The sequence below is a fragment of the Labrus mixtus genome, chromosome 8 (assembly GCF_963584025.1).
Source record: "Labrus mixtus chromosome 8, fLabMix1.1, whole genome shotgun sequence".
In the NCBI taxonomy this organism is placed as follows: domain Eukaryota; kingdom Metazoa; phylum Chordata; class Actinopteri; order Labriformes; family Labridae; genus Labrus; species Labrus mixtus.
Genome location: NC_083619.1, coordinates 14,496,314 through 14,508,824, shown reverse-complemented (window position 1 = coordinate 14,508,824; position 12,511 = coordinate 14,496,314). Strand labels below are relative to the sequence as shown.

Genomic DNA, 12,511 nt, shown 5'->3' with positions numbered 1-12,511 from the left:
GTCTCCTCAACTATACGTTAATTCAAGTCACGCCATAACACGCTCATTGTTTTGACTCCATTGTTTGAAGGCTGTCACTTTTTGTTATGCAGTACTTCTCCGAGGAAAGTTCAGTTTGTTTGCAAACAAAGGGGAGCCACGTGGAGAACTACATGGCGTTGGGATATGTAGTCGCGTTGAGCAAACGAGAAGAAAACAACAAGTTGAACTGAACTCAATTACCCACAATGCAGCACATCTCGGAGGGGGCGCAGTGGGCTGGATTTTTTTTTTTTCTCTTGACAAGTATATATGGGTTCTGTGTTTACTGTTAGCTAGTTAGAGCTCTTTGTTTTTGTCATCACCTGAAGTTCAAAATGTCTCGGCTGAACAGCAGCCTGCTTTGTTTTCCATAATTCTTTTAAAGAAAATATAGTTAAATGTGCTGATAAACATTTTCAGGAGGTTATTTTTATCCACACTTTCCCCCCTCACTTACTGAAGAGGAAGCTTCATCTGGAAACTTCTGGATAAGGTAACTACTTTATCGATTACTGTTGTTTACGTTTGTGAGTGGAACATTTTTGATTTATTTCTTGATTTCGGTGTGAATATAAATCTGATAAACAGAGTAAAACAACAGCTCGACCACTTTTTTTTAGAAGTACGTTTTCAAGGCTAACGGTCGGCGAGAGGCAATTTCCTTTGTCTAATAAACGGAAACATTGAGCACCTGGTCATGTCCATAACACATTTTACATGTTTGTTCAGAGATTATAATGTAATAGTTGCATGCAATGCCTCATTGAAACACTGTTTAACAAATGTTAACATGGACAGAAGTGAAAAAACACAAGTGGGTTTTTGTCATAAGCCTGTCATTTTTTTAAAAAGTATTATTTCACCTGAATAACAGCGATACAGAGGATAACTTAATAGCCTACATGTTTATTTTTTTTTAAGAAATTCAGCTTTCTTATTTATGTCTCTAGATTTAATTCCACCTCATGGGGTATTAGTCACAGAATAAATCATCCTTTCATGCGTCAGACACCTCTGGCTAAACCTGTCCTTTAGTTTTAACATGACTTGAGGAGGTGCTGCTGCTGGCAAATGACACACATGAAAAGGTTGAGACTCCAGAGGCTGAACCACAAGGTTAAAAATAACCTGAGATAGATGACCTCATAGGAGATGAAGGGTAGACTTCCTGCCAACATTACCAGAGGCAACATGGCCATACGAGTCAAATGTATAGATCGTATAGCTTTTAGATTATCATGGGGCTGTTTTAATATATGATTAACAATATGGATCTGAACAAAGCATCACTCATGGTGTACCTTTGTTATTTGATTTGAGAGCTAATATCTAATAATAGGTTATCAGTGGTTGTACTGTGTTTGCACCTGTTAATCCAAACAATGATTATGTAGTTCCTGATAGCATCCCTGCCCCCACTCTCTTTCAAAACAAACGAACCTGACTGACATGTAGGTGGGCCTTGCAACCCTTGCTCAACCTCCCTCCCGCCTGAATCGTCTTCTGTCTCACGCAGTTCATTGTGCTGTAGGGCACAACTGTTTTAAGTAGTGATGAGCTGCAAGAGCTGCCGGGCAGATTTTCACTGCTGGAGACCACTTTTCTTTAAGTGTGATGCAAGACATTTAAGCACTACCCCACTGGATTGAGAACAATATTTGTTGATCTCACGTGTTTTCTCCTTCTTCAACAAATGCTTTTTGCCTCTACTTGTGCTTTGTTTGTCTAAGGGGAATGTTTTCAATTTGTTCTACAGTGATCCAATTAGTTTCCTTTCCCCTCTTAATGGATGCCAAGATAGAAGTATTATGCTGTATTTCATGGAAATATGTATTTGTAAAGGTACTGTGCTGCCTGCTCTCCTCCTCAGGTCATCCTAAAGTTAAGATAAGGTCTACATTGAAGGTGGCAGCCATGGTGTTGATTCTTGGCAGACGGATGAACAGGGAGGACTCTGGGATCAGAGACTCACCAGCTGTCAAACGCAAGGTGCTGACACCAAAACAAAGCCTTATTACTTTTCTGTGATTTCTGTCTTCTACCTTTTGTTGCAACTTCTAAAAGTCACACATTTTATCAATGTTTTTGCATGTTGTTGTATCCTAAGGTATTTGAGGTCGACTCCAAAACTATAGCCGCCCAGGATGTCTTGGACTTCTGCTCTGGCGCGTCCCACTCTGAGGGCATCCTGCAGGTATTCAACGAGTTTCGTGACTGCCGTCTCTTTACAGATGTTGTGATCAGCGTGCAGGGTCGAGAGTTCCCTTGCCATCGTGCTGTCCTCTCTGCCTGCTCTTCCTACTTCAGAGCCATGTTCTGTAATGATCACCGTGAGAGCCGTGAGATGCTGGTCGAGATTAACGGCATCCTGGCCGAGGCAATGGACTCCTTCCTCACCTACGTCTACACCGGGCGTGCAAAGATCACGACCGAAAATGTCCAGTTCCTCTTTGAGACCTCCAGCCTCTTCCAGATCTACACACTACGAGACGCCTGTGCCAAGTTCCTGGAGGACCAACTTGACCCATGCAACTGTCTCGGCATCCAGCGCTTTGCAGACGCCCATGCCCTGAAGCAGCTAGCTAGCCGCTGCCGCAGCTATGCCATAGGCAATTTCTCAGAGGTGGCTCAGCATGAGGAGTTCCTTGACTTGCGAAAGGAAGAGCTGGAGGAGTACACTGCCAGTGACGAACTGTATATTGGTAAGGAGGAGGTGGTGTTTGAGGCGGTGATGCGATGGGTTTATCACAATGTGGAGCAGAGAAAGCCCATGTTGAAGGCCTTGCTGCACCATGTGCGCCTGCCACTTCTGCACCCTAACTACTTTGTCCAGACTGTGGAGGGGGATCAGCTCATCCAGAATGCTCCAGAGTGCTACCAGCTTCTCCACGAGGCCAGACGCTACCACGTGCTTGGAAATGAAATGATGTCACCCAGAACTCGTCCACGCAGGTAACTTAAATGTTGACGTACTAGTTTTGAGGAAGTAGACAGATAGTCTAACCTAGATGTTATCAGCAAAAGGAAACAATGTCATCTATGAGCTTTGACCTTTCACAACCTTTTTTGACTTGCCGGGATAGTATGACTTGCTAGTCTGATTAAATCCTCACAGTGTAATGTTTTGGTGTGTCACATGACTGATGGCTTGTTTGGTTGCGCACCAGTTCTTTTCTATTGTCAGAGGACACAGATTTGCTTTGATCCTTTCCACTTTTCACACAGTCTAGATAGATAGATAGATAGATACTTTATCGATCCCGAGGGAAATTCAAAGCATCCAGCAGTCTTTGTCTTGTTGGGTTAAAACACCTATTACACCGCAAAGTTCATCGTGAGATAGGAAAACATGTCATTTTTAGCATTAAGTGGATCTTTAATCCCACATTGTATTGCTTGAGGTTATGGCTTGCATATGAACCTGGTGCCCTCAGCAGCGTTGTTGTTGTTGTTGTGTGAGAGAGAGAGAGAGAGAGAGCGCGAGAGAGAGAGAGAGACAGACAGACAGACAGACAGACAGATAGTGTTATTGTGCTGAATTAACAAGTGTGTCTTTGACTGAGGCTACATTTTTTTTAATGGAAATGTTAATGAGGAGGCCAGGCATGTTCATACACAGACTGGTTGGCTGGAAGGAAAAAAAAATGTGATGCAAGAAACAGCAATCAAGAAAAGTTGACTCTTGTTATCATACCAACAGCGTAACTCACCTTGCTGATGTGTTAGGGAGTGTTTACCAAACGTACTTTTATTTCCGGTCTTTATGTATGAGTGTTTGTGTGTGTGTTGTTCAGTGTCCAGTTGGATGTATTGTTTTGGTGGCAGCCTGCTGTACAAGAAACAACAGCACAACTGTCTCTGAGTCTTAGAATGCAGTAAGGGTTAACAGTGCTGGTAAACAGTTGTCTGCTATTAAGGCTGTGTGATGTGTAGTTCAGGTGTATTGTGTCAGTATCTAGGCAGATCTGCTCTGATCAGCAGGCCAATCAGGAGGTTAGTCTCCACACTGTCTGCTTCGTTTGCCCTGAGGGCAAAATATGCTCCTGCTCAAAACAGATGCCTGGTTCTTCCCTTCCTCCTGTGTCTACACACCGGGCCTTTTTTTCTAGTTGGAAGCCTCTAGAATCTATTTAATCACAAAGACAAAGACACAAACTACACTCCTACAAACAGATAATCACATCGCTGAACCAGCCTAAGCGATACTGTCTCTTCTGAGCACATTTGAATGGTTATATTTCCTGAGTTCTCATAAATCCCATAACAGTTATGCCTTGTTCTTTATCTGACTTTTTAAAAAAATGACATAATAATACAAACTAAACTAATGGTAAGTAGCACTCCTTTAGGAAATGTTTTCATTTCCAGGGCATGCACTGAACAGCCTAATAGGAAAACTTTGTTAACATGGAAATCAGGCTTGAGTCTAGCTAGCCCCAAGTTTGTTTTTGTTGTACCTTTGATTGATACCTGCTTTGTTACGTGAACTTGGCCTTGAAGATAAGTGCACTTATCCCTGTGGAAACCACCACTCTGTTCCCTGCTCTGGTTCCATTTTCTACCTTCTCTAGTTAACATGTACATACTTTATACATGTTCATGCCCTTTGTTTTGGTATAAATTTATAGACTATTTGAATTACTTACAATGCCTGTAATATCTACATTCCTGTTAAAAGCCGTTTAGAACATGATCTTGTGTGTATGTTTTTATTATTGCCAAAAACATTGTTGTTATTCTCCCGCATCACTAACTTGTCCATGTCTTTCTATCTGCCACCTCTTCCCCGCTCCCTTCTGTCTGCAGGTCGACTGGCTTCTCTGAGTTGATTGTTGTGGTGGGGGGCTGTGAGAGAGTAGGGGGCTTCAACCTGCCCTACACTGAGTGCTACGATCCAGTCACAGGAGAGTGGAAATCACTGGCTAAACTACCTGAGTTCACCAAGTCCGAGTATGCTGTCTGTGCCCTCCGCAATGACATTCTCGTGTCAGGTAATATCAGACACATTATTTTACAAGCAATTATACAGCATGGTGTTATCAAGGCTTTAAAATCAGCCAAGTGCTATTCATAGAAGTATATATCACATTTCAAATATAGATACATATTTCTAGGGTTAGTTCAAACCACAGCATGCTGATTGTCTACATTTTTAGAAATAAATCAAGTCAACCTTCTTTATGTTTTAAGAAAAAACTTCATGACTCAAGGAGATGTTGAATGCTTAGCAACTTTAAATCTATTCGTAACTTATTATCTATTTCACTGTCGTTGGTAAGATGCAGTGTGGTCATGGTTTTTCTTAATAAGAGTAACAAGAACATTTCCCTTGGACACTCTTAACAGACCTTGTAAGTCTGTGCTCTGCTCTGCTTCTAATCCCCAAGTGGAGTGGCAGAAAAGACCGTGGTGGCTGTTTGCCCTGTGTTATTTTTACAGCTACAGCCTGTTGCAGTTGAAGGAAAATATGAGAGCGACATCTGGATCACACTACAAACTCAGAGAGGCCTTTATTGGCCAGCGTAGTCCTTCCTTTTTCCTGTTGGCCAATCATTGAGGTTGCCACCTTTACACGAATTCAACAGCTTTCCAGTATATTCATTATAAAACAATAAAGCATCCCTATTCTGTTTTCGCCTTTGTCAACAGACTGGGATTTATACTTTATACTTGACCTTGAAATAAACTTAAGCCGGAGATATAACAGCTCTCATTGCTCCCTGGCTAGGCTGCTGCATTTTTCGAATGAGAAGGTGCCAAACGTGGCGTAAGCCTCCTTTGTGAAAAACACTCGATTAAAGAAGACATTAGTGTTACATCATTCATTTTAGACAATGAGGTCAGGATGCAGGTAGTTGCCGAAGTCCATACAGACATGCTGTGAACAAGTTCCAGTTCTGTATGAGTTTGGATCCGGGGCATCGAGGTTAAGAGTCTTTAAGAGCGTGTTTTCTTGCATGTACTCTGAAAGAAGTTCAAATGTGCATGCAAGGACAGCTCACGTTCAAACATGCTTTATATGAACAGCAAAACGGTACTGCACAAAACAGCAGTTGAAGGATATAGAGCAGAGGAAAAAAATGAAAAAGGGCGATATAGAGGGAAAAAATGATCTTCTTCCCTACAGCAAGAGTCTGCTGCTGTGTTTATACTTTTTTATGTTCTCACTGTGCCAAGTCCTCACGTGTTCGCTATCAATCTAACCCTCAAGCTCTGCCTGGAAAAGTCAACACCCCCCCCCCCCCCCCCCCCCCCCCCCCTCCATTTGCTGTATTTGCCATTTTCTGCTCCATTTGCCTGGCACATAATCCCCTTTTGTCAGCTTTATTTTTATCTTGCACAAATTACATTCCCACACATACCTCCATTCAATCCGTCTGCCCCTCTCCTCACACTGGGAATTGCTGCAAATACATTGGAGGGCTTCCAGCCCCCAGCACAGCTGCTCTTAGCTGTGGTCTTAAATAGGACGCTCAATTGAGTATTCACAACCTCTTTGGTTTCGTGCAGCAACAGGGACTCCCACTAACGCTGACCTAAACATCCAATGAGATCCCTTTGTCAGAATTACAGTTAACTTGCTGGATTTATATAAGAGTGAAGGAGAACTATAATATTTAGTCTAAATATTTTAGATAATCTGGATTATCTTCAATTTGTTTAATTCCAGTTTAATTTGGCAATGCAAAACAGTCTTTTTTCTATCTGACTCCAGAAAGAATGACTGTGAAAGATGTGAATACTTTCCTTATCTACTATTATGAGCAGCAAAACGCTAGTGCTTACCTCACACATTACAAGTCTCGCATGTCATAGTCACATTTGAATTAGCAGTAAACTTGTATGTAACTGTGAGCTATGGGTACCTCTCAGAAACCTGTCACACAAATCACATGTTTATTCCCACAGTCACAAGTCAAGAACAGTGATTAGCAGCATTATGAGCTAGTGGAATTTGACCAACGGAAGTTTTTGTTGCGAAAAGACCGCCTTTCATAGGTAGCATTTGCAAGGCTGTCTTATAATTACACATTCTCTCTCAACATGTGTTCTTCATGCAAATCTTTAAGAACAGAAGCCTTGAGGGCAGCAGACTGTGTGTCTCGTGTCTCGTGTCTCTATCAAGCAGACAATTAAGCAGACATGTGCTGTCACTTGCTTCCTTCCCTTGTCTCTTTCTGTGTGACCACTGCAGTATCATTTCAAATGATTGCTCATCAATTACCTTGTAATACTCCCCCAACAGCAACGAGGAAAAGTAAACATGTACAGTGCAGCCTATGACTTACAAGGAGGCGCTGTTTATTGTTAGGATGAAACACATGTCTGATATCTGTACCTGCCTGTCTGGTCTGTCAGCTAGCTAACAATGGGGAAAAAAACTTCTCTTTGTTCGCTTGTGAATACAGAAGAGGCCTAGACATCTTTGTTTATACTGGCGGGTTTTCTCTCTCTATATAACATCTGTGCCTGTATTAATAAAACATCTAAAAAGTAATAGTAGAAAGAGGATGTGATTAACTAAGGAATTATTTATTTTCCAGAGATCATAATGTATAGATTGCTACTGTTCAGCAGGAAACTGCTCTTCATAGGGGCAGCAGTAGCTCTGTTTTTGACTGGGGGACTGAAGGATTTCTTTTTTAAAGTTAAGCACTGACCACAGGATGTAATGGATGGACTGATAAATTGACATTTCACCGCCAACTGTGCATGAGCAATGCAAAGAACTACAAAAAGCTTGGAGCTTCAACTGTTTTGAGGTCACGTCACTTTGACTTCGCTCCAACAAATGCACGTCTGTGCGTGTGTTCAAAATTAGAATTTCTCCTATCAGTTACCTGAATCTGAACCTGAACCGCAGGTATTAGTGCATTGTCTCTTCTTCACTAAGGGGCAGCGATTTTTAATGGAGAGCAGTGATTTGATGGCAGCACTGTTCTTTGTTTCCATAATCTATCATTTTATGAACTGATATCATGACAATGTGATCAATTTAAGTCCTGGTGTGAAATAACACTGATTGACTCTGACTCTTCTGTTTATGTGGTGGAGTCTTGTTGGCATCCCTTCTACACCCATGCTTGACGATTCACTTCTTCTGAGCTTGTTGGAGAAAAGACAGCAGATAACAGAAACTGGATCAAATAGCAGTGCAGTGTTCACAACATTTATGTAGTATTTTAAAAGACGTTTTGGTAACAATTCATTTTATCTCCTTAACTAGAATTTGACACTACTCTCTCTAAAGTTTTGATTGGTAGACATACATTTTATACAACCTTTCTGTCCTCCATGCTGAAACGTTTGGGTTGTGCTAACCATGTTTTTTTGTAAAGGTTCCAACCTTTGTCAGTCTTTGGAGTAGACAGGTGTGTGTGTTTTGTGGTGGTTTAGTGGGGTTGGGGGTGGTTAATGCGATAGACAGGCGAGGCACGTGTCGGGTTTGTTAGATATGTGTCTGGGTTACTCTGTTTAACACAGTGCATGTTTGCCCAGAGATAACACTCTGTAGTAGTTCTGATCCTGATTGTGGTGTGTTTGACTTGAAAATAATTTGAAAACTAATGTTTACATCTGACACCTGTGTATACACACTGAAACGTAAGACTAAGTGTATGTGTGTGTACATATGTGTGTCTTTAAATAGCCAATCTGCTTAAAATATGACTCTCTCTCTGTGTGTGTGTGTGTGTGTGTGTGTGTGTGTGTGTGTGTGTGTGTGTGTGTGTGTGTGTGTGTGTGTGTGTGTGTGTGTGTGTGTGTGTGTGTGTGTGTGTGTGTGTGTGTGTCAGGAAACCTTTTATCTGCTAGGTTAACTCTTGAGATCCAGTTCAGGTCAAATTCAGATAGGACACTTACAGCTCTGCCCCAGTTAGGAGATAACTTCTTACTTTGACATAAACACATTAAAGCTAAAGCTGTGTGTTCACCTAAAGAAGCTTTGAGATTAGTTTTTAACCTTCTTATTTACGTCAGATCAGCTGGAATAGATGATCACAACCTGAGCTGTGGTACTGAAGTTACTTTTGGATCTTTGGCTGAAAAACGGACCAAACATTTTGATAACTTCTGTTGATATTATGAACTATTGTGAGGTATGTTTGTCCTTTGTTGTTCTCAGGTGGGCGTATAAACAGCAGGGACGTGTGGATGTATAACTCCCAGCTCAACCTGTGGATCAGGGTGGCTTCTCTCAACAAAGGCCGCTGGAGACACAAGATGGGTGTCCTTCTGGGCAAGGTGAGCCTAGATTTATAAAATGCAACTGGGAGCATGGATACCCAACTGTAGATGCCGCTAATCAGCCCCCCCCAAAGAATTCATGTTCATTTTTGTTTTTGGTTAGAATTTAGTAAAAAAAAATGTTTCAATACATCTCAAAATATTTCCACTGTTTCTGATAAAGAGATTACTGTTGAGCCATTCCTCAATTTGCATGATATTTTGTGTTCTTTCTGCAATTTCTACAATGCTTTAACAAGTATTAACATCCATCTAACCAGACTTTTTACAATTCAGATTGTCTATAGCTGGTATCTTCTGTAAACTCGACACATGGTTTCAGTTTTAAAGAGTCAAATAAAGTCCAGTTTGAGGGCTCAGCTTCTTCCGCATAGCCCTAAACCCAGTATGAGTCATAGGCATTTATGTAAGCAGTTTAGATTCTCAGGAAAGCGTGATGCAGGATTTTTTCAATTTAAATTAGGTATGTTTCAGAGGAACATGAAGACAATAAAAGCATACATATTTCCTTTATTTATCTTGTAGTACTCAATCTACATGTAGGGTGCAAACAGGTCCGACATTTACACAGTGAAGTATTTCTATAATCTGCTGGTAAGGTAACAGTATGTTCCATTGAGCTTTTTGACTGCTGCAGTTCATCCATGTCACAATGAGAAGCCTCGTCCCACGCGAGCACATACTCTCTTACCTGCAGGCATGGAGGAATTTGTTTTTTAAACACTCAAAGCCTTGCACGCATTGTCATGATCGATAATAACGTATCTCATCTTAGGCATGACACTCATCCGTGTCAGAAAAGAGGCCACACTAGAGGCTCTCAATCACATTTGACACAAGCTTGCTTTCCGCTCTCAACTATCTTCCATAAATATCTAAAAAAGAGAACCTTTGACAAGGAGCAATGCTATATTATTGTAGCCGGTGACACATGTTGCCTCAGGGTTTGAAAATGACTGTTGCAAGCTCATCCCACACATCCTGACAGCACAGGAGCAGGTTCAACAGAGAGAAGGAAGTTTACCTTTATTTAAAACAGACATATAAACAAGTTCTTCAGGCACTGGGCCAGTGATTCACCCATTATACACACCACACATGGAAAATATATTCAAGAGTCTCTCCCTACAAATGTCATTCTCTGTTTTATCTCTTTCAGCATTTTCACCATGTTCTAAACAGTTTATATCATATAACAGATACACAAGACCCAAACACTCCCCCGTATACAATACAGGTTTGAAAGAGAGACCTGACACCAGTTTGGTTGTGAAATTTGAGAAAAGTTAATGCCAACACGTGAGCTGTTCATGAATCCTCGATGACTGCTTCTACTTTAGAGCTGTTACTATTTAAAGGCTGTAATACAAGGATAGGTGGGCAATGTTGTTCGAGGTCAGTGGCAGTTTAATGGACCGGTGCCAGCAACTCACACTTCCAAGTTAAGGACTAGCTTAGCCCAATCTATCCTGTTTCATCTTTGCAACCGCACAAGCCTGGAGTGTCCATACATGGCTGCTATAAGCCGTTATAAGCTTGGGTTTGTGTACGTATGCCTAATTTACACTTACACTGTAAATATATACAGAACAGAGAACAGGGCTGTTCATGTGACTACGACATGCTGCATTAGAAAAGTCTGTCATTAGATCAAACATGGTCTTAACCTGTAAAATATTTGTAGATATTTGTTTTAGTGTTCTGAAATGTTCATTTACTGGAAAAACAAGTCTTGATTGCATAGCATTTACGTTTTGAGCATTTGTGGTTTTAAAGACTAAATGCTAAACATTTTGTACACTTGTAAGACCGTGGCATGTTTACCTCCTGAAAGCTTTGTGGACTGTCATTATCTGTTATTAGTGTTGCAAAAGGCAGAACAACTTTGATTGTCTTGGTTAAAATAGGTAGAGCATGAACAGGGATGACTCAGGCTAACAAGACACTCACATGTGTGTATTGATTTAAAGAACATAAGATAGGATAAGAAGCCTTAGCAAGCTTTATTTACTTTGGCAGCAATGGAAAGACAAAATGTTCTTGTACTTGTGTAACAATTGTGTGTTTTTAAAAGTCTGTGTTGAATTTGTATTTCTTCTAAACAAAAGCCGTCATGCTTTTGTTTCCATGCCACAGAAACAACAAACACACGTGCATGCATGTAAACTACACACTGGTCTTTCACAACAGTGATCAATTAACTCCACAGTAACTTCTGTTAGGAGGACAGTACTGGGAAAACAAGATGGACTGACATTGTTTCGATGCTAGCACACAATTACAGAATATTCAAAGAAACCAAATTAAAATGTACTTTTTCTGCACACTCGCATGCTAAAATGACTAAATCCTGCAATTTAACAAGCCAGACATTATACACAATAAATATTATACAGTAGAAAGGCAACAGCACACACTTTATCAGCCTTTCTAGAGGAGCACATTCCTCAGAGATCTTCCATCCCAGGAGAGACTCTTGTCTGAAGCCACTTCCTGTATCTGTCACACACACATGCTTTTCTCTTCACTTTTGTCCTCCCCTTCTTTCTGCATATTTTGCAGCCACTTTAGAGTGGAATGGCTGTTTCCATATTCATTTCTCAAGAAAGTTACTTCCCATCAAAGTGACTAAAAATAGATAACATCCAGGAGATTTTTATCCGTTAGTTTTTGTTTGATTTTGTTTTCCTATTTCCTTTCCTCATGTCTTACATTTCAGGATCAGGATGTTATTGAGCTAAAGGTCTGTTTCAAGTATTTCTGTCTGTGTCTGCAGTTTATCTTCAGGCTTCAGTTTCCCCTCCTCCTGATTTTGTAGTCAGTCACTTCCTCTTTCCAGTCTGTAATCTCCCCCTTTTTGATTTGCAGCACCGATGCTCCAGTTTTAAGTACAGGGAAATAAGGCTGAGTGTTGTAAACAAGCCTCCATAACGAGCATGCGTGCATGTTCAGGCTTTCATAAGACCTCAGCGCTGACTTCAACTAAATCACTATTCATGGAATTTGCATTTTCAGTTGCCAAATCAGATGTTTCTTCACTGGCAAACATAAAGCCAGTCTACATTTGTGTCACAAAACGTGTGCAGACCGTCAGTTTACTACTTCCATTCACTTACTCTTTGGCAAAAACTTAAGACTAAACTTGTGAAGGTGAAAATCCTTGTCTTTGTCTTGCCTGCGGTCCTGTTGGACTGGTCTTGTTTCCATAGAGTATAAGCAACAAAAAAATAAAAAATAGGTCACC

The 12,511-nt window shown here is 40.8% G+C and overlaps 1 protein-coding gene across 1 annotated transcript in view; it reads left to right on the top strand.

Annotated features, from left to right (window-relative positions):
• The first annotated feature begins 292 nt into the window (after positions 1–292).
• The window catches only part of klhl24a (kelch-like family member 24a), a 17,790-nt gene continuing 5,571 nt past the window's right edge, over positions 293–12,511 (top strand). Inside the window, exons 1-5 of the mRNA XM_061044560.1 lie at positions 293–514; positions 1,892–2,010; positions 2,129–2,973; positions 4,828–5,012; positions 9,146–9,264. Coding sequence (XP_060900543.1) covers positions 1,936–2,010; positions 2,129–2,973; positions 4,828–5,012; positions 9,146–9,264 — 1,224 coding nt within the window. The 5' untranslated portion in view covers positions 293–514; positions 1,892–1,935. The remainder of the gene's footprint in view (positions 515–1,891; positions 2,011–2,128; positions 2,974–4,827; positions 5,013–9,145; positions 9,265–12,511) is intronic.